Here is a 22844-nt window from a genome sequence, read left to right as displayed (position 1 = left end):
GCTAACAGGAGATCATTGGTAACTTTCACCAGTGCTGTTTCTGTGCTATGATGCACTCTGAATCCTGACTGAAACTCTTCAAACAGATTATTTCTATGTAAATGATCACAAAGTTGAACTGCAACTATTTTTTCAAGAAATTTAGACAAAAAAGGGAGATTGGATATAGGTCGATAATTAGCCAACACTTCTGAATCAAGAGTAGGTTTTTTAAGTAAAGGTTTAATTACAGCAACCTTAAAAGTCTGAGGTACATATCCTATCAACAAAGACCGATTGATCAAATCCAATATGGAAGTGTCAATTAAGGGGAAAACCTCCTTGAACAGTCTGGTTGGGATTGGGTCTAACATACAAGTTGATGGTTTAGAAGAGACTATTGCTGTTGTTAGCTCAGAAAGATCAACTGGACAGAAGCTGTCTAAATACAATTCAGGTTCGAAAGATACTTCTAAAGCTCCTCTACTTGATGATACATCAGTGATAATAGTGGGAAGGATTCCATTAATAATCTCTGATAGAAACAATTTTATTGAAAAAGAATCTCATGAAATCATCACTGCTGAGAGTTGAATGAATACATGGCTCAACAGAGCTTGGACTCTTTGTTAGCCTGGCAACAGTGCTGAAAGGAAACCTGGGATTATTCTTATTCACATCTATCAATGAGGAATAATAAGCAGTTCTAGCTTTGCAAAGTGCTCTTTCCAGACTAATTGAGCCTCTTCTAAATTAGAGGAACGCCACTGTCTCTCCAGCTTTCTTGCAGTCTGCTTTAACGCACGCAGCTGTGAATTATACCAAGGAGCCAACCTCTTCTGACTGATTACCTTCCTTTTCAGAGGGGCAACATTGTCCAGTGTTGTATGCATTGAAGCTATAGTGCTGTCAACAAGAGAGTCAAGTTCTACTGGAGTAAAATTTAGGTAGCCGTCCTCTGTCATATCAGCACATGGCAGTGAAGAAAAGGATGATGAAATCAACTCTTTAAATCTGGTTACAGCATTCTCTGACAGACACCTTCTATATGTAAAATTCTCAGAAACCGTGTAGTCAAGTAATGTAAATTCAAAAGTTATTAAAAAATGGTCAGACAAGACAGAGTTATGAGGGAACACTGTTAACTGTTCACTCTCAATGCCATAAGTCAGCACAAGGTCAAGGGTATGATTAAGGCAGTGAGTAGGTCTGTGAACACTTTGAGAAAATCCAATAGAGTCTAATATAGAATTAAAGTTAATATTTAGGCTGTCATTTTCAACATCTACATGAATATTAAAGTCACCCACTACAATGACTTTATCTGTACTCAGCATTAACTGGGATAAAAACTGAGAATTCAGACAGAAACTCAGAATAAGGGCCAGGTGGACGATACACAACAACAAACACAAGAGGTTTTTGTGATTTCCACTTTGGGTGGGAAAAACTGAGAATCAGAGATTCAAAAGAGCTAAAACTAATCTTGGGTGTAGGACTGATTATTAACCCTGATCTGAAGATAGCTGCCACTCCTCCTCCTCTGCCTGTGGTTGGAGGAACGTGAACATTTAAATAGTCAGAGGGAGTTGATTCATTAATGCTAACATGATCCTCCTGCTGCAGCCAGGTTTCTGTAAGACAAAATATATCAATATGATGATCACAGATCAAATCATTCACTAACAGAGACTTCCAAAGGGAGAGATCTAATATTCAGCAAACCACATTTAATAGTTTGATGTTTTTGTTCAGTTAAAGTTTTTGTTTTAAATTTTTTTTGCACAAGAGGATTTGCTCCTTTTGTGTTTTTTGATTGAGGGGGGGGCAGCATCAGGTGGGAAGCCGCAGAGAAGTGTGTAAGACTACAACTCTGCATCCTGGTCTCAACCCTGGGATGTCATGTTTTTGGATGACTAATAAATTCGTCCATATTTCTAGAAATTAGAAGAGCTCCTTCCAAAGTGGGATGGATGCCGTCTCTCCTCATCAGACCAGGTTTTCTCCAGAAAGATTGCCAGTTATCTATGCAGCCCACGTTGTTTGCTGGACACCATCTAGACAACCAGCGATTGAATGAGGACATGCGGCTAAACATGTCATCACTGGTCAGATTTGGCAGGGGTCCAGAGAAAACTACGGAGTCCCACATTGTTTTGGCAAAATTACACACCGATGCAACATTAATTTTAGTGACCTCCGATTGGCGTAACCGGGTGTCATTACCGCCGACGTGAATAACTATTTTACCGTATTTCCGTTTATCCTTAGCCAGCAGTTTTAAACAGGATTCTATGTCGCCCGCTCTGGCCCCTGGAATGCATTTGACTATGGTCGCTGGTGTCTCTAATGCCACGTTTCTGACTATAGAGCTGCCAATTACCAGGGTTTTGTCATCAGCAGGTGTGTCGCTGAGTGGGGAAAATCTATTAGAAACGTGGACAGGTTGATGGTGAACCACGGGCTTGACTTTAGGACTATGACTCCGCTTCCTGACAGTCACCCAGCCACTCTTAAGTCCCGGCTGCTCGGGATCTGCTCGGGGATGACTAACAGAGCTAGCTACGCTAGGTGGCTCCGCACTGACTAAAGGGGCCTGGCTCGCTATCGGGTGGTTTTCAACAGTGCAGAGCCAAGCTTCCAATTCAGATAACCTTGCCTCCAAAACTACAAAAAGACTACATTTGTTACATGTACCGTTACCACTAAAGGAGGCAGAGGAGTAACTAAACATCTGACACACGGAGCAGGTGAAAGCAGGAGATAGAGGAAGAGAACTGGTAGCCATGCTAAGCTAGAGAACCAGACACACTGCTAAAAAGTGAAAAATAAAAACTAAAGATCTGTAAGAGTGAGCGTTAGAATATAACAAGTATGGGATAGAGTTAACTATGCAAGATGTGTAAATTATAGGGAGAAATAAGGTGATTATTAGTAGTTCAAGAAGAGCGAGAACTGTCACAGTGCACACACAAAGCAACAGGAAGTGATGCAATAAGTCTTACCGCAAAGCAAAGCCGACCCTGCTAATCCGGATCAATGGATGCGGTTTGATTTTCTTGGTCAGCAACACATTAGAGAAAAGGTTTGTATTTTTCTGCTACAGTTAATGAACAGCAGTTCTATGGATAAGGCCTAGTATGACGCTGGTTTTGCAGGAAGACTGATGCAGAAAGTCAAATTTGTTCCAGCACTAAAAGGGCACGAGTCTGAGCCTCAAGCACTGTGAAACCTGTTTTGTGTTGGCTGTAGGCGTATGAATGCATTTTAGTTCAACCATCATGCGTACAATGAGTAAAAAGGCGGATTAGAAACACTGAGTTGCTCAAACAATTGCACCTTGCATTTACCACTCCCTATGCACTTCACATGTTGTGTACAGAGAAAAGCAATTAGCAACTTCAGGTAACAATGGCGGGTGTGTATGCATATTTATCTTGTCTAGATCCTGGCTGCAGGTGTTTGCAGGTAATGATCATATTAACCAAACAGAGACTGGCTGTAATCTTTGGAGTAGTGGATCATCACGCTGCTTACTCCGATATTCTGGATTCAGTTCTGGCTCTAACATGAATGCATGGTCTAACACAATTTGAGATGTTGTCATGCTCGAAAATGCAGTGTTTTTCTCAAACAGGACATCAGCTCATCATATAAAAAGTGTGCTTTCATCCTAAACTTTTAAAACTGTCTTTGTCTTCGTTGGCTCTGCTGTAGGTAGCACCTTATCGCTACCTGTAATACAGCTCTGTGACACTTGAAGAGCAAAAACAAAACCACAGATTTTAAGCATTTTCTTTATTAGATGCACAACATCTGAGTTGCTTGTCATTATGAGTGAAAATTTCACCATCTTCCACATCTAAGTATTATTATTAGACACAGATTCCGGGTTTCATCTTTGTGGCCGTTAGATGACGACTTTACTGTTAATGTTCCTCACCACATCATTCAGACACGATAAGGTCATTACAGAAAGAATGAGCAGAAGTAGTTTGTATGTGTTTGATGTATCAAACAGGAAGTTAGTAAGAAAATGAATGAGAGCTTTATGGTCCTGATTAGCTGCAGGGTTTTCTTATTTTCCGATCTTTGATTCCAACTGACTTGATTGGAGTATGGATTCCACGGCATGTTACGGAAAAGAAAACATCCTACTTTAATAACATACTAATATCATGTATATATTTCAACTCCATGATGAAAGGTATAAAAAAAAATCTACATAGTATAACCCTCTGAATCCATTCACGAGAGGAAACTGTTGAAGTGCCTGACATCAGCTCAGTTATGTGCATGTGCCTCAGTGGGAGCATACCCCTGCTGCCCTGCTGCTTCAACATCTGGTGGAAAACCTGAAACCAGATGAGCGGAGGTTGTTAGAGCATTATTACTGCCCATAGTTTTTGGACTATTCAGCAGCTAAGTGTGGGGGTACTGCTTTGGTTTCCATGCTTTTGGTCATGTAATGTGCACCTACAAAATTACTGTATTTCCATTTGAATCAGGAGCTATGACCATAACAGTTTCACCAGAAGTGCTTTGATTTGTGTGTCCTGTATGGAAAATCTTTCATTGTGTAAGCGTTCACTTGTGCCCCTGCCAGCTCCAAAGCAGCTGTTCTATGTCTCGCACCAACCTCTGATCTCACACGTGAGTAAATGAGGGAGATTTGCTCTCAGTTTCTAAATTTCAGGGGTCATGAAACTTCAAGCACAGTTAATGCCAATAATTACTGCACCGCAGAGCTGACACGGATTCATATCTGTGTGACTTCATCTGTGCTCCCTCAGTATGTGAGGTTTGAGCTTGCATGCTCTCTGTCACGTTCCACAGCTTAGTGCTGAGCTGGGAGTGGCCTGCCTGGCAGCATGTTCCAAATATTCCAGCACATCCAGCAGGCCCCACTCAAAGAAATATTATAAAACAAGATATTTAGTATTTTCTTAAAAAAGAAAAAGCCACAACCTTTTGCATTGTAGTTGCAGAAAAGAAAATATTAATGAAAATAAACGGAGCATGAAAATGATAGAATGATAGATGTATAGATATTGAGAATATATGGACATTGCTTTCTCATTTTGTACAACAGGGAAGCTGCACTTATATCATATCATATTGGCAGAATTAATGCTCAAATCCATACACAACATGCCACAGCTTTGACACAAACCGTATAAGTAGTGTTATATTCTTTTATATCACACACCACCAAGCATAAGGGACGATGTGGGGTTTAAATGTCTTGCCTAAATACACTTCAAAAAGTGTAGAATGAACCACCAACCTTCCAGCTGGAAGAATACTGTACCTCCATGGCCTTGAATTGTTGTCAGTCCTGCTTATGATGGATCTGTGTGACAGACTAGAACAAAAGGATCAAAAGGAGCCTGGATTCTGATAACTTAAGATCCGTGCTAGGACAACAGAAATTAGCCAAAAAAAGTATGACCAATAACAGATAAGCGGGGGAATGATGCTAATTAGCTTATGTCAGTGGCCCAAATCAAGCTCTCAAGTTATATTAGATGTTGGGTGGACAGTTGATCACAGTTGTTCATACGTTAGAAAGAAGCGAAATAGCAGATATTAGCTTTTCTGATCAGGATGAAATTGTTATCTGAGTACCTCTGAAGTTATGTTTATTCTTCAAAGGTCCAATTAGGCGCTTGTGATGGTGGAAAAGGTTGGCATGTTGGCCTCCTCTGCAACGACATCAACTGTGTGTTGTGATACTTCCATTTTTCTGTCAATTCTTTTTTACAGTAGCCTTTTGTGTTGGTTCTGACTCATTCATTTAGTTCTGATATTTCAATCTTCTGGTTCAGTTGTAAATTAATTAAACAGATAAACCATCTTTCACAGATGACGGTTTTGAAGGTTTATGTGTCACTTTTTTAAATGTTTCTAGTATGGTAAGGAGGTGAACAATGAGTGTAAAAGCAGATTCCAGTGCCCCCACACAGACATTTGGCCTCACCTTTTTTAATACAAATAGCAGTAATGGCAGATTTAAGTGTGCAATTAATGTCTTTACTTGTAAAATAAAACACTTACAGTTTATCTTAACAGTTAGTGGGAGAAGTGCAAGTAATAAACATAACCACCCAGTCTGCTGCCTCAGCACAGAGAAGGAAAAGATGAATTTCTAGAGTATTGGCTTCTATTTTTGAGAGAGTAACCATAATATGTGGTTTTCTTCTTTGAGAGTTTGGACATTTTAGCTTCTATGGTGACTCCTCCTCACGTTGTCCCCCGTCTCATCTCCAGCAGCCCTTGGTCCGTCTCCGTGGGGGGACCATTGTAGGCGAGGGCCGAGTGGAGGTTTTAAAAAATGGAGAATGGGGCACCATCTGTGATGACAACTGGAACCTGCTGTCTGCCACTGTGGTGTGTCGAGAGCTGGGCTTCGGTACAGCAAAGGAGGCTCTGTCTGGAGGTCGGCTTGGACAAGGTATACCCTCTATGCAAAGTATTTGTGATAGATTTTTACTTCGACTCATTTATGTTTTTTCCCAGCTTTTTAGTCTCATTCAAAGTGCTGCTCCATCCTCAGCTGCTGCCAGAGAGGATTACATAAGGAAACGTGAGCAAAGAAAAAAATAAAAAACACAGACAAAAAAAACCCCACTTGCACTAATTATGAAGTAGACCTCAAACTTTCCCATGATGGTGAGCTCAAAATGACAATTTTTATTGCTGAAACTACAGCCCCTCTGGGTTTTCTACATGGTACAGGATAACAGGTTAGGACTAAGTAAAACCACATGTGACAGACATTTCAGAAAGTAATTCTAGCCTTTAAACTGCTATCCTCATGTCATGTCTATGTTACCAGAGTGTCATGACCTCACAGATCTGATGGAAAGTAACTGCTACTTAAGGTTGTACTAAAGCTGTATTTACATTGTCACTTTGGGCCAGTTAAACTCGCTGTCACCACAACACTGACTTTACAACATCACACTGTTATTATGGCAGTGTGTTAGTATGCCTGTATCTTTCAACTTCATCCATCCACACATTAACTTTTAGTACTGGTTCTCTTTTCAGCTTTGTTTACAACATTACCAGCAATGAAGAACAAGTCAGGCTTTCTTGCCACTATATACTCCACCCACAGGCCCTGAACTTTGTCTGCTGTTGTTTGGCACTGAGAAGAACGTGGAAGGAAGTTAGATTAACTCTATAGCTCTGTAACTTTTGTGAAAAACAAAAGTCACATGGAAAAATTGTAGTGAAAAACATCTTAACAGAAAAAATATATAATAATCTTCAGAGAGCATCTCCTATCCCAGCACTTCCCTTGTACTTCCCTCCCCCCTCTATCTCTGCACTTTATCTTTCTGCTCTTCCTTCTATGCCTGCACCCTATCTCTACTCTGTCCCCTCTGACAGAGTCGGACTCCTGGGTTCCTTCTATGGAGCTTATTGTTAGCTTTTTATAAAGCTGTTATATCTTCATTTGTAAGTCTCTTTGGATAAAAGCGTCTGATAAATACAGAAACAGAATAAAGTCTTAATAAATAAAGACTTGTCGAAAGCAAACATTGTGATTTGTGTCTGTGGAGCAGGCTGAGTTGAACAGCGGGTTTGGTCCTGAAAGGACCAAAGGGAAATCAGTTATCTTGGTAGACATACGTCATGGCATCCGTCACACTTTAAGTTTCTGATACTGAGCATGTTTCACTAACATTTGAAAGAATTATTGTGTTAGTTAGACCAAAACTGGACTGTTAAAAAGCATGTAAACATGCTATTCAGATTGTAAAAAAACCCAAAAAACTAAAACTCTCAATGGTAGACTAACACAATCGGATAATGCCGTTGGGGATTTAATGCCTCTTCCATGTAAAAGCTCAATTACACTCATATGGGCCTAGGCACTCTGTCCATGCTCTGCATATAAATAACCCTAACCCTAACTTAAATCTCCTTGTAGGAATCTTGATCCACAAGTTTCATGCCATTTGCCATATTATTAACAATTATTAAAGCCACTTTGCTCAAAGCTGTAAAAAATACTTGTATATCCTAATTTTTATCCAAGACTCTACTGTACACACACACACTTCTAAACATCATCCAGTTCATTCAGAGTGACTCCAGTTGAGCTACAAACAGGTCAAGGAATACAAAACCAAGCTGAGCAGGTGGAAAAGTGATTACGTTTTGCTCATCTACTGAAAGATAAATTTACAAAACTTTAAAATCAAAAACTCACAGGCTTTCAATTCTGTGTTTTTTCAGGAATGGGCCCAGTACACATGAATGAGGTGAAGTGCTCAGGGTTTGAGAAGTCCATAACCGAGTGTTTCTTCAACAAGGAGGTTCTGGGTTGCAGCCATGAGGAAGATGCAGCCGTCAGATGTAACGTTCCCGCTATGGGCTTTGAGGAGCGGGTCCGTGTCCACTCTGTTTAAGTCACGTTTCACTCAATCAAGATGCAACATTTAGCAGATGTTCTCACAGGGAACAGCAGTTACTGCTACAGTACTTGCAAGGCCACAAATAAAAGACTCACTGAATCTGAATCCTTTAAAATCAATAGAAGATTATAAGTTTGTGCCAACCCTTACAGCATACTACCTCTGTTTTTCCTTTTCATTAATGCATATGTATGACAGCCTACTGCACATAGGGGAGTACATTCTGCTCAAAAAACAAGCCCATCGCCTTGGTTACTGTCTTTGTTTAATTTGCAATAATGCTGTTTTAGTCAAAATAATTGAATGAATATGTGTGTAATAGGATCTGATCCGACATGTCTTACATAATCTGCATTTACAACTAAATGCACCATCAAATGATCACATCCGCTATCAGTGGATCTTCTGCTGTGTTTTTATTTTCTTTGTTTTTTGTTAACCACAGCTGCGTCTGAGTGGAGGTCACAACCCTTACGAAGGCCGTGTTGAGGTCCTGGTGGAGAGAAACGGCTCTCTAGCATGGGGGACGGTGTGCAGCGAAGGCTGGGGAACCATGGAGGCCATGGTGGTCTGCAGACAACTGGGCCTGGGCTTTGCTAGCAGTGCTTTCCAGGTACGAGTCATTGCAGCCAGGGGATGGAAATCAGCACAGCTCGTATGATTCCTTTGAAAAAACAGCTCCATTTAAACTTATGTGGATGGAACAGTCTATTTTTGGAAATGCACACATTTCCAAAAATATACAAGCATATATATTTAAATTCATATTCAGCTGACCTGTTGTAAATTGGCTTAAAGCCACTCTTGGTTTTTCTAGCTGTTAATAAGACAGTGTGACAACTTAGTGTATGAGTCAACCGCGTATGGTCCTTGAGCCAAAGTGTTGGTTTGTTTATTACAGCTAGTGCGTCTAATGTCAGTGCGGGATATTCATAACCTTACTTTCTGCAAACTAGCTGTAGAGCTGTCACCTTTATCCAAAAGTCAAGTTAGAACTGATTTGAAATAAAAATACAATTCTTCAAATTTGAACTATGTAAACAAGATGAAGAATGTTTCTCATAGTTTTGAACATTGTCCATGGCAACAGCTACAAAAGCTTTCCAGGAGATGTTAAATGCAAGCGTTGTACTGGTGATACTTTCCGCAAACAGGCCCAACTGCGTGGCTTCTTCTCGGCGTCTTAGTTCACAGGATGTAACTGTGAAGTCCCCATGAGTCATGAGTCAGAATTTCACAGGGTTTTCATAAGCTCATGAAACCACCATCCCAAAATCATACAAATTGACTGCATTTCTGAGATAGCATTTTTGCAAACGTCTGACAGGGGACCTGCTGTAGCTGACTGTGCTAAATGGCAGGCTTTTGGACAAGCTAACTAGCACATGAATGATTTATTGTTGTAGTATAAGACACTTTGTTTAAAGTGTTCACACACATTTTTTTTCTATTTGTCACTTTAACATTTATGTTGTAAAATTCAAAATACTTTCTAACAATACTTCTCAGATTATTTGTATTGTAGTTATACATTTAAAAGAGCTTGGCCCGCTATTTAATCTCTATTTTAATAGCATTTTATAGCTTATTTTACTAAGAAGTTTGAGCGCCCTTTGCTGGAACACCAGGAAAACTACTTCTAATGGTCCGATGCATTATTATACAACCTGAGGTCTAAAGCATTTCCAGTTTTCTTGCCTTTAAAGTGCCCCAACATTTAAACTGAGGTTTCATCGTGAAGAAAAAGTGATGATCTTGCCTTTGGTTCAGAGTTGTGGGATTTTTGTTTATGCCAAGGGAATGGCATACACATTTTAAAGTTCTCTTTTACAAAGAGACAAAAATACAACAACTAAAACATAACAGATAATGTAAGAATGAACTCTGCTTCATTTTCTTATATATAAATGAACATTTAACTGCAACTTTAACCAAAAAACACACTACTGTGTTGTTCTTCACCAGACTATATTGATAAAAATTGTCTATTTTATATTAACTCTAAAAGGACAATGGTAAGGTGATTTTTGCTTTATTTGAACAAAAAGTATTTGAGGTGAGCTTTGAATGACAGTCAACACATAAATAATTCAAATTTTCATTTCAATGAAATGTGTACACTGTTCAGTTGGTAGGAACTTGACACATAGAAAATATTAGAATCTAAATATTTAGTTTAGAAATAAAGATACAAGTTATCATTTTAACTCCAATCATCCCTCTGTCCCGTGCTTCTCTGCATACTGCATGTAACTGCTGACACATGTAAGACATAAAGAAAACTTTCTTGGGTGGTTCCCAGCGTCATTTACAGAGCAGCATTGGAGCGGTACTGGAAGGCAAGGTTGGGGAGCTTAATGCCAACTGCCTTTGAAAGTGTCTGCAGAGCTATGAGATTATAGGATGTTGGCTTTGTTACAAGCAACTAACTGTTCGGCCTTTCCCCTCAGCTGTCAGATACATCACTCATCCACATGTTAGAGACGCGGCTGCAGCGATTAAAAACTGTATATCAGCTAATAACTCTGTGCCACATGAAAAAAGAAAAGTTTGATTATCTGTCTGATACCAATCAAAAATATGATAAGACAGGAAAATATTCAGTCTGAATACTATGAATAAGTGAATAGTAATACTTATTTGGAGAGCAGCTATCAAAGTTTAAGATATCAAAGGGCTTTAAATGGGACAGAAACATAAAATCAACAGATAAAGCCAACTCCAGAGGGGCGGGATAAAACACCTTATGATCACCGTTAGAGAGTGATTTAAATCAAAACCAGATTGGAGACGTTTTAAGATTTCAGAGTCCTGTTGTGCTCGTTAAAGGCCTCTGCTTGAGCATCTAAAACTGGCTCATGTTGCTGAAACAGAGCTCTAAGGAGCCTTGATGGTAATTACCACACAGCTCTGGGAGATGGTTGTTTGGTCACACGTGGTTCTGGTTAAAAACCTGGTACATACATTTTGTCCCGCTGTTCTGTTCCAAAATTCACAGTATCATATTTTAAATGTTGGGAAAAGTGTAATACCTGGGCAACTGTGGTTCACGTGGTAGAGCCTTTGGTTCACTCATAGGAGGTTTGAGCTCCCCGACACGGTGAAGCATTCATTGTAAAGACGTAGGTTTCATGATGGCTCATTAAAACATCAAACTGCACATGTTCATAAAGAATTTATGGCGTTCCATCTTGACATTTAATATCTGCTAATAAAGAGTTTGTTTTACTGATGGCTTCTGATGTACCATTTAAAATTTTTACCTTTACAAAATACCCTAACAATTTCCTCATAAGTCTTGCAAACGTTAAACCATACTTATATGTCACTCTCATGTTAGATGTTCGGTTTCTCCACAGGAGACGTGGTACTGGCCGGGTGAGGTAAGCGCAGACAACGTGGCGATGAGTGGTGTTCGTTGCTCTGGTACCGAGATGTCTCTGTCCCACTGCCTGCACCACGGCGAACACCTCAGCTGCCCGAAAGGAGGCGGGGGCAAAGCCGCAGGAGTCTCCTGCTCCGAGAGTAAGGCACCAAAATATCAATGCAGTTTGCTCGAAAGTCATATTAATATATCAGGAACATCTAGAGCTCTGCCTGAACATCCATCCATCATCTGCCGCTTATCCGGGGGTCGGGTCGCGGGGGCAGCAGCTTGAGCAGAGAAACCCAGACGTCTCTGTCCCCGGCCACTTCTTCCAGCTCTTCCGGGGGGACCCCGAGGCGTTCCCAGGCCAGCCGAGAGACATAGTCTCTCCAGCGTGTCCTGGGTCTTCCCCGGGGTCTCCTCCCAGTGGGACGTGCCCGGAACACCTCCCCAGGGAGGCGCCCAGGGGGCATCCTAACCAGATGCCCGAGCCACCTCATCTGACTCCTCTCAATGCGGAGGAGCAGCGGTTCTACTCCGAGCCCCTCCCGGATGACTGAGCTTCTCACCCTATCTCTAAGGGAGAGCCCAGACACCCTGCGGAGGAAACCCATTTCGGCCGCTTGTATTCGCGATCTTGTTCTTTCGGTCACTACCCACAACTCGTGACCATAGGTGAGGATGGGAACGTAGATTGACCAGTAAGTAGAGAGCTTCGCCTTCTGGCTCAGCACCCTCTTCACAACGACGGGTCGGTGCAGAGCCCGCAACACTGCAGACGCCGCACCGATCCGCCCGTCAATCTCCCGCTCCATTTGTCCCTCACTCGTGAACAAGACCCCGAGATACTTGAACTCCTCCACTTGGGGAAGGATCTCATTCCCGACCCGGAGAGAGCATTCCACCCTTTTCCGGCTGAGAACCATAGTCTCGGATTTGGAGGTGCTGATTCTCATCCCAGCCGCTTCATACTCGGCTGCGAATCGCTCCAGTGAGAGCTGAAGGTCACGGCCTGACGACGCTAACAGAACCACATCATCTGCAAAAAGCAGAGACCCGATTCTGAGGTCGCCAAATCGGACACCCTCAACGCCCTGGCTGCGCCTAGAAATTCTGTCCATAAAAGTTAGGAACAGAATCGGTGACAAAGGGCAGCCCTGACGGAGTCCAACTCTCACCGGAAACGTATCCGACTTACTGCCGGCAATGCGGACCAAACTCTGGCACCGGTCATACAGAGACCGAACGGACCCTATCAAGGGGTCCGGCACTCCATATTCCCGGAGCACCCCCCACAGGACTCCACGAGGGACACGGTCGAACGCTTTCTCCAAGTCCACAAAACACATGTAGACTGGTTGGGCGAACTCCCATGCACCCTCCAGGATCCTGCCGAGGGTATAGAGCTGGTCCACTGTTCCACGGCCAGGACGAAAGCCACACTGCATCTCCTGAATCCGAGGCTCGATTATCCGACGGATCCTCCTCTCCAATACCCCCGAATAGACCTTACCAGGGAGGCTGAGGAGTGTGATACCCCTATAGTTGGAACACACCCTCCGGTCCCCCTTTTTAAAGAGGGGGACCACCACCCCAATCTGCCAGTCCAGAGGCACTGTCCCCGATGTCCACGCGATGCTGCAGAGGCGTGTCAGCCAAGACAGCCCTACAACATCCAGAGCCTTGAGAAACTCAGGACGGACCTCATCCACCCCCGGGGCCTTGCCACCGAGGAGCTTTTTGACCACCTCGGCAACCTCAGCCCCAGAAATGGGAGGCCCCGTCTCCGAGCTCTCCGACTCTGCCTCTTCCGAGCACGTGTTGGTAGGATTGAGGAGTTCCTCGAAGTACTCCCCCCACCGACTCACAACATCCCTAGTTGAGGTCAGCAAAGCCCCGTCCCCACTGTAAACAGTGTTGACTGTGAGCCGCTTCCCCCCCCTGAGACGCCGGATGGTGGACCAGAATCTCTTCTAGGCCGTCCGGAAATCGTTCTCCATGGTCTCACCGAACTCCTCCCAGGCCCGAGTTTTTGCCTCAGCAACCGCCGAAGCCGCAGCCCGTCTGGCCTGTCGGTACCTATCAGCTGCTTCCAGGGTCCCACTGGCTGGTTCTGCCTGAACATTGATATGAAATACTGAGTAGAGGCAATTCCTAAACCTCAGTGATCAGTTGAAACTATTTCTGCTTCTGGAGATGCTCTGTCCTACAAAAATGTATAAAAGTGTTCCTCCTGAATCCTTGGAAAGCTGTGTTGTTTGGAACGGTAACCATTCATTTACTTTCATTGCAGTCTCCTTGTTTCTGAATACATTTCATCTGTGTCTGCCTCTGTATTTTTTCTTTTGCCACATCCTCCTGTCTGCAGCGGCCCCGGACCTGGTGTTGAACCCTCAGGTGGTGGAACAGACCACCTACATGGAGGACCGGCCAATGTTCATGCTGCAGTGTGCGTACGAGGAGAACTGTCTGTCCTCCAACTCAAGCCAGGCGCCCGCCAACTCCTACCGCCGCCTGCTGCGCTTCTCCTCTCAGATCCACAACAACGGCCAGTCCGACTTCCGGCCCAAAGCCGACAGGAACTCATGGGTGTGGCACGACTGTCACAGGTCGGTGTCACTGAGTACAAGCAATCCTTTGGTTTAAATTCAATTCCATCACTTAATTACAGAACAGCTGGTTTTCTTAAATTGGTTATTAAAGAATATTTTGAACAAGTTTCGCTTTTTCAACATAGAGTTGCTGATACACGTATTTTTTTAATGAATATAGTTAGACATTGAACTAATGACCTCTTGGAAGAAAAGGTGAAATAAGTTTAAATGTCTATCTGTGATTAACATGTTCAAGTGTAAAGAATTTGGGTGCACTTCTATTAATCCTGAGTGGATGTGTAAAACATTTCTGCCTGTGTGTGTAGGCATTATCACAGCATGGATGTGTTCACTACCTATGACCTGTTCAGCCTAAATGGAACCAAAGTGGCAGAGGGACACAAAGCTAGTTTCTGCCTGGAGGACTCAGAGTGTGATGAAGGTAAGAACGACACTGATATCCCAATTTAATTTCATGACGTGAAAGAAGACGTTTTCACTTTTTGAAAATGCTGCAGTCAGTAATGACCTTTCAAAGCTGTGACTGAACTGTTGCTCATGTGACTTTGAGATACAGAAGGGGCCTCTTGTAGAAACCCCTTAAAAATATGAAGCTACCTGATTAATACATTGAAGTACTTCCTGTTGAAGGGTCAGATTTCTTACTCAAAACCTGTGGAGACCAACATTGAGTTAAAAGGAGTCTTAAAATTAGACCTAAATGTTTTACATGACGCAGCAGATACTGTGAAGGCGTGTAACGACAATGTTCACAACTGAACTAACATCCCAACAACTTTCAGGATTTAAAGGCTCTTGCTCTGACCTCAAGTGGCCCTTAAAATAAATGAATCAATATGTTTTTAGTGTGTGTGATCATATTGTATCTTGCAGGTATTGAAAAGAGGTATGAATGTGCCAACTTTGGAGACCAGGGTATCACTGTGGGCTGTTGGGATACCTACAGGCACGACATTGACTGCCAATGGATCGACATCACTGATGTCAAACCTGGGGACTACATTTTCCAGGTGTCCTTCAACTCTTTCTCTATCAGTGATCATCAGTTGACAAAGTTTCTTCACAATTGCAACCTTCCGCTCATTCATGTTTTCCCTCGAACAGATCATAATTAATCCAAACTATGAAGTGTCAGAGTCAGACTACACCAATAACATCATGAAATGCAGATGTCGATATGATGGTTATCGTGTGTGGATGTACAGCTGCCATAATGGTAAAACAAAGATGAAGAAGAACATTTAACCTGTTTTCTTTGCACTGTTGATGATCTGAAAGGTGAAACTCGTTCTACTTTCAAAACAGAAAAACAAAACTGTTACACGTCACAATACAGCTTCATGTAGCTTTAAAAGAAAACAGTAAAATTCTGTTGTTCAGAATAGAAAGTTTTCAGACACACAAGACACATTTAAAAAGTCTCACATTACCAAAACTTTATCACTTTATTTTGTTATGCTGAGTTGGGCCCCTGTGAGCGGGTTCTGAGTGGAATTTAAAAAAATTAAAACCTCCATTGCACATATTAACACTTGGTGTTTGCTAGCTAACTGTGGTTATCCCCACTGCTAATGACAATTATCCATTACCCTAAGTTAAATATTCCTTCACTATTAGTTATTAGCTTGCTATAGCTAAACTATAGCTTACTTCCTTAAGGCGTTTTGATATCTATTACTTTCAGTCAGGCAATTACTGTTTTTAGTAAGCGACTTCAAACATACTTATCAGCTACTTTTAAATGAATATTTAATACTTTTAGCGAGTTTAACCATGTCTACTCGCCTTTATATACAGTAGCGAGAACTAGTCACCTTTAGCTAACAGTTTACTTTAAGTTAGTTAAATTATACATCCACAAATTTAGAGAGATGAACAGACCTAGTTTTCATGCTTTTGAATCACCAGAATTTACTGAGTAAATTAAACTATTGGTCGGTTGTGAATCAAGGACAGAGTGTGTGGGTGATAAATATTTGTCACTGCCGTTCCACTTCTAGGTGGCTCATTAAGCTCTGAAACTGAGGATACATTCCCAGGCCTTCTCAACAACCAGGTGACCCACAGATAAAGATGAAGATGAGGAATAGAGTCTGGAATCCACCAACCACTACACATTTCATCTTTTCTGGATTTCTCCTGCCAGCCCTGCCTTGATCAGACCATCTCATTTTAGCAGCAGTATTTGAGTCTCTCCTGTCCAAACCGAGGAAGCTTGAACTTTACCAGCAATTCCAATCTCCCTGTGAAGACAGTTTAGGAGTAGCATTATTAAAAATGTGTCTTCATAGAAATGCAGCACTTTAAGAAGAGCCCTGCTGCAGTATTCTTGTATTTATTTATTTTTTACAAAGCTCTCACTGGAGGGTTATGATGTCCCTGCCTCTCTTAAGACTGATAGCAGCAGCCTTTACATTGCACACACATTTATTTGGCACGTCACATATTTACACAACAAAATGTTTATGCCAATTCAGCTGTTGCAGAAGTAAGTCCATTTATCTCAAATCATAAGTGATTATTACCTGGGCCGCTTGTAAAACTAATCTGGCATCGCTGAAAAGTGTGATAATGAAAGGCTTCTCTTTAAACAGTTTGAGCATTAACTGTAGTTGCATTTCAAAGAGGAGTTGCACTATAATCCTTTGGGGGAGAAGGCATTATCAATGTATTTTGAACATAATCTCATTTAATCTAGAAAAAAAATTCCTTTTTTATAAAATATAGTAGTGTATGCATAAAACTAAAATGGGACCTCGTGTTTATTTATTCCTATGTCTTGTAAGAGTAACTTAACATCCTTTGAAATCCTTGGTTTAATTGTTTTCTAGTGGTTTAATTTCCCACCTTGATGCAGTGAAGGACAAGCGTACTCCAGATTGTACTCTGTGATATCATAGGTTGCTTTTCAATATACTTTTAGGTATACTTGCTACCTTCACTTGCTTGGCTCCCTCGTGCTTTAGCTCCCTCTAAAAAGGATGCAGGAAAGATGCTAGGAGGACACGTGAGGATAAAGGAACTGAAATGTCAAACCAAGAATCTTTGGTTGTTTTCCTTTAATGTCAAAGGATTTATATACCATGCCACTTAATAATTGCTTAATAAAGATTTCCACATAGGACACAAATGTGTGTCTGAGCTCCTCGAGAAGCCTTCTCTTCTCATCTCCTTGAGGAAGACAAAAAGGCCTACAAGGTCACCAGAGAAGAGGGGACACAAAGAATCATGAAAAGCACCTATGTGTGTGGTTTTCTGAATGACTCTTCTGGATAGATTTGAACCAAATGTTAGACTTGTGACCACAAGGGCTTTGAAACAAAACTTTTCAGCATCATCAGAATGTTCTTGGGAGCCACCCTATCGAGGTAGACATGTTTTTAATATACCACCAGTAAAATTATTTTAAACCGGATCAAGCCCTGGCCACAACAACTTTTAAAACTGAGAAATTACCTGTAATCTCCACTGCACTGTATCAAGATTGAAAGAGAATTTCAATGCCTAATTGGCATCACTGTCTGATGGATAGCCTTTTTGGTGTTTCTGATTGTTTGTATGAAATGAGTGTCAAAGCCATTCAAAGCTAATTAGCTGCACTGAACCTTCCTCTTTTAGTTAAACTCCTTTGTTTAAGTACAAACTTCTCTCTAGATGGTTTTCAGACAAGTGTCCCGTAATTTATGGCTTGTAATTTATTATCCTGTTTGCAACAAAGCTAATAAGTTTGCTATCTGACCATTATATATTCAGGAGCTTATTAGCATAAAAAAAACTACCGTTACCTGAACACTAAATTAAATAATCTAAAGAATCTGCTGAATCCATATCATGCAGCCACAAGATACTGTAACACATAACATATTCTGAAGTCCCAGTATTCCTACTGTGTGCCTGTGTAGAAATCCCTCCGTTAGCTCTCCTATAGCTGCAAGTAGCCACATAACAGCAGCTATGAGCTAACAGAGCTATAGCACACGTTCATTCATTCATTCTTCTTAAAGTATTGGTGAAATAAAGACAGATAATGCCTTATTTAGAGGCTGCATCCTCTAAGCCCCGTTCACTCCGTTATATGGATATATATGCAGATCGCGAGTTTTCTAAATAGCTTCCGAAGGACGCCGACTTTCACCAAACTGTTCTCGGTGAGCAGATAAACGTATTTCATGCCAGAATTAAGGTCTAGGTTTAAAAATACCGGAGTTCCCCTTTAAGTTTCTCCAGCAAGCTTCTTTATTTGAGTTTAGTTTATTTATGTAGAGCCACTTAACAAAAGTAATCTCAGGGCACTTTGAAGAGAAAATTAACTAGTTCAATGTAAGTCCAGTTATATACTGTCCAGTTTAGTTGAATTATGATGAAATTTAATCCAATTCATTGTAGTTTTCAATGCAAAAAACCCTCGTGAAACGCTCTCGTAAAAAAATTTGCTTTAAGATGCCTCACTTTAGAATGTCTTGTCTTTCGCAGATGTTACATGATTATTATTGGACTTTTTGCAGTGACATGCTGCCAGAGGAGTTTCACTGCCTCATTTATTGCCCTCACAAGAAGTCAAAATGAATGCGCACCACATGAGTGAACATGCAACTCAAAAATTAGCATCTTATCTGGGGCCCACATGGGCAAACCCAGGTATGTGTATCCTAGCTGTATATTTAATAATCTAACAGAAATAGGCGCATGTGCTCAAAATGGGTAAAAAAATGAATGGATCAACAAATACGCTACAGGGCTTGGTCCCAGGGTAATCCTGCAAATAACCCACATATGCAATTGAGGGATTTTTCAGCTCATTTACCACCCACATTGTCCTCAAAAATAAATATTGGCAGGGAGAAGAGCTGGTTTCCATCCTTCAGTGCCACATATACCATCTTCTCATCACACAGAGAACATTTCTTTTTCTAAACTGTCAGATTTGCAGATGAGTCGTTTTTATCTCCTAACATTTTAAAGTTTAGGTTTTTACAATTTTATTCTTTGTGTTATTCTTTTGTACCTTTTCATGTGTGTGTGAATCTAGTTTTATCATACTGTTTGTTATGGTGCTATCAAACTGGTCCTCTGTTTTCTGAGGGCACAGTACATGTTGAACAGCTACATTGTGTATACTTGAATTGAGCGTACAAAATGATGTGCTTTGTTTTTTAAACTATAATAAAGGTCAGAGTTACGAAGCAAGCATTTGTCCCTGTGACTGACCTAGGGTGGCGATGTATTCCCTGCTTCTCACTAAATGGTGGATAAGAAAGATAAAAAGCCAGATGCTGAACTCAAGACTTCAAAAGGACAGTTTGTATATAAGGTGGCGATGTTACAACAGTAACGTCTATCTTTTATATACAGAATAGCTGTCCGCCATCTTTGTCCTTGTTGTGTTTCAAATACATGGGCCTTGCGTGGCAATCAAACAGGGCAAGGGGGTCAGGCATGTCTCCTCTTTTTGCATTCTTCATAGGGGATAGAAAGAAAATAGTGTTGGTTAAGTTAACAGATGTGACTTCTAAATAGTCCAAGTCTTTTTTTTCCTACCCCTTTTCCCCAAACAGATACAATTTCAGTGTTAGATTTTCCAATATCTATATATATATATATTAAAAAGTCAGATTCACTTGTCATTTTGGTTTGTTGGGTGTAAATAATAAAGTCTGCAGCACAGCAAAGTATGAAGAGTTAAAGAGTGAATTATTATTCCTGAAACCATTTGTGCGCTGTAGCGTTCTAGATAATATATAATTATTTCTTAAAATCTTTTCAGGGCACCACCTACCATTCATGTTGGAGGGAAAGTATTAAAATTGATCAACTAAGAGTCGTTACCATTCTTAGGGAGGTAGCCATGGGTTGACCTTACCTTGAGCAGAATCTCAGAGGTATTGGTCTTCCAGGAGTTCTCCGGTCGCCTGCTAAACGAATCCCAAACGGACACTTGTGGATCCCCTTTCTCCGGTGAAGTCGTTGCCAATGAATGAATGAATCCTTGGAGCGTGCGGTCCAGTCTCTGGTTCTGGTTCGGTTTGAAGGCACCTGATGCTGGTGGTATCGTCTTCCCTTCTGGCCGAAGAACGCGGGCCTGTGACTGAGTGGATTTTGGGCGGCGTCGAGTCAAAATAACCAAAAAATAGGTTTTCAAATAAACTTTGTGACAAAGGGAATTATTGGTTGAGTCTGCCCCGTGGGTTTTGCTTAGGAAATGAGCGTCCCAAAAAGGTAACAAAAATTAGATAAGCGGAGTCAGGGAAAAGGTACAAAAACACGTCTAAGGACAGGTGCATGATAGGGCAGAGAAACAAAAGAGCATAATGATATAAAGGCAACTGAGAAGTAAAAGCAAGTGGAAAAGTGGAATTCAAGAGTAATAACTTATAGTTGAAGTCTGAAGTAAAAAGCTAATGGAGTAGAAGAAGTTAAAAAGTTTTTTTAAAAAAGTGAATAGCTGTTGAATTGCTTGTGGTAGTTGAATAGCTGCGCGCGCGGTTTTCACTGGTGAGGGCGGAGTTTCGTCTATGGTTTTCTACCAATGAGATGTCTGATTTGTCTTTGGGCGTCATAGAGGGGCTTCATTTTAAATCAACTTTTATAAAAGAAAAGTTAATCTCTCCTATCCCGGCATCCCAAAGCACATTTAAAGAATACATTAATACTATATTTATCACAAAGGCATGAAATATAAGCAACGTAAATCATTTGACATAGAGAGACAATTGATTATAGTGAGTGGCCTATTAAAGTGGAGATGTTTTATACACTTGGTTCATTTACTGACTGTTATTCTGTTGGTTGGACCTCCGGTTCATTGTAACACTCACACATTTAATTTGTACTAATGTTGCAGTCACAGGATTATTCACAGGAGTATAAAAATGCAGAATGATTCTAATTCAAGGATTCGCTGTCACCGAGCTGTAGATGGCGCTGTGGCTCCACGGCACGACAGTCGGGATTTACGGCGGGAGGTAGCTATGATACATATTTGTAACAGATCCATTAATCCACCTGGAGTTGGCTCTGAAGACTTTCCTTATTTAAAAAAAGGGTCTGTTTTTCGTCCGGGTGGTGAGCGTCTTGTTTTAATTTACAACTCTTTAGATAAGAATGGTAATGTTCTCTTGGTAGGCACTCCACTCACCCATTTGGTACCAAAAGGTGAGTCTTTGTTTATCCAACCCAGTGCTGGTCGGCCGAGCAGATATTAATCTGACTCCAGAATCTTTCAAAGGTGGAAGGTCTTCGGTTGGAATGTTTGTTCACCCCTTTTCTCATGATTGTAAATTAGGTGGTTTTGTTGTTTTGAAACCACTCCTAACAGATCAAAGCAAAATGGTTTCTTTGGTCTTTCCCCCTTGCCGGTCATCACAAGTACGCTACACCACTGTTGTCCTTTTCAGACAGGAGACATTAAAGAATAAAACTTAATCAATCTTTTAAAAGTCATTCAGACACTGTTCACTTTAACATGTTCCTCACAGAGTGATGGCACTGTGGACACAATATCTGCCATTTGCAGTAGATTGGACAGTACATCAATACAGAGGTCATTGTAAAGTCAGATTTCCAAAAACGTCATTTTTAAGTAGTTATGGATGTTAACAATTGAAAACATGTTTTTTCACATGATAAAACTTGTTGAACAGTTTGTATCACAAAAATGGTAGTATTTAAAATCAGTAACAGTTTTTTGAGAGTATTTAATTGTACTACAGTAAAAAGCATAGATGTGAACAACTTCAATTTTACATTTCTACTACAGGACACCAGCTCCGGCCTTTACCGTTGTACACGAGATGAGAAGGAACAGCTCGACTGAAAACTTTCTAAATCTATATATAACACCTGGCAATAGTTTTCTCATGCCATTTTTAACGGCCAACATTAAGTACTGTTACTTAAATGGACATTATTTCACTAACGTTTTTTAAAATTTTTATTAACGACAGTTATTGAAGTTGTAACGATGGTGCTTTTAAGGACAATTGGGAAATCATACTTCCCAACTTCCAACTGGAAAACAATTACAGATTAAAAATAAACAGATGTTCTTGTCAGGATATAAAAATATTAGGGTCCTTAGCTGAACATTTCATATTATGATAATAGCAAAACCAGCGTTTCCATTTCCACATCCAAGGTACAGTGAATGCAGCATCATTTGAAGTTATGGTGGAGGCAGCTGGATAACCTGGTACAGAGATATATATTCTGACATGTTATGTTATATCTGAACAGCTCACTGACTGACATATTTCCACACTGCCAGAGTTGAGTTTGAGTCGTTAGCGACTCCAGGCGACATACATGCAAGATTTTAGGAATGAGTTCCCATAAATGTGCACCTGCTGGTTAACAGGTGGCACTGATTTAGGCTGAAACAAGCTAATTATGATTACCAGTTCAGTTAGGAGTTCAGCAGTAACTGAATTGTATTTTATCTATAAATGGAGAAAAGTT

General features: G+C 40.9%; 1 protein-coding gene across 1 annotated transcript in view; it reads left to right on the top strand.

Moving 5' to 3' along the window:
• Window positions 1-18291, top strand: part of loxl2b (lysyl oxidase-like 2b) — a 49013-nt gene extending 30722 nt beyond the window's left edge. Inside the window, exons 6-14 of the mRNA XM_072388618.1 lie at window positions 6250-6433; window positions 8230-8381; window positions 8854-9021; window positions 11768-11933; window positions 14144-14384; window positions 14696-14811; window positions 15264-15400; window positions 15495-15606; window positions 16391-18291. Of these exons, the coding sequence (XP_072244719.1) occupies window positions 6250-6433; window positions 8230-8381; window positions 8854-9021; window positions 11768-11933; window positions 14144-14384; window positions 14696-14811; window positions 15264-15400; window positions 15495-15606; window positions 16391-16461 (1347 nt within the window). The 3' untranslated portion in view covers window positions 16462-18291. The remainder of the gene's footprint in view (window positions 1-6249; window positions 6434-8229; window positions 8382-8853; window positions 9022-11767; window positions 11934-14143; window positions 14385-14695; window positions 14812-15263; window positions 15401-15494; window positions 15607-16390) is intronic.
• Window positions 18292-22844: the final 4553 nt, after the last annotated feature.

The sequence above is a fragment of the Leuresthes tenuis genome, unplaced genomic scaffold, assembly GCF_036924035.1.
Source record: "Leuresthes tenuis unplaced genomic scaffold, fLeuTen1.0.hap1 SCAF_6, whole genome shotgun sequence".
Classification (NCBI taxonomy): Eukaryota; Metazoa; Chordata; class Actinopteri; order Atheriniformes; family Atherinopsidae; genus Leuresthes; species Leuresthes tenuis.
Note: the sequence above shows the minus strand (reverse complement) of the source record. Positions and strands in the feature narration are given on the sequence as shown.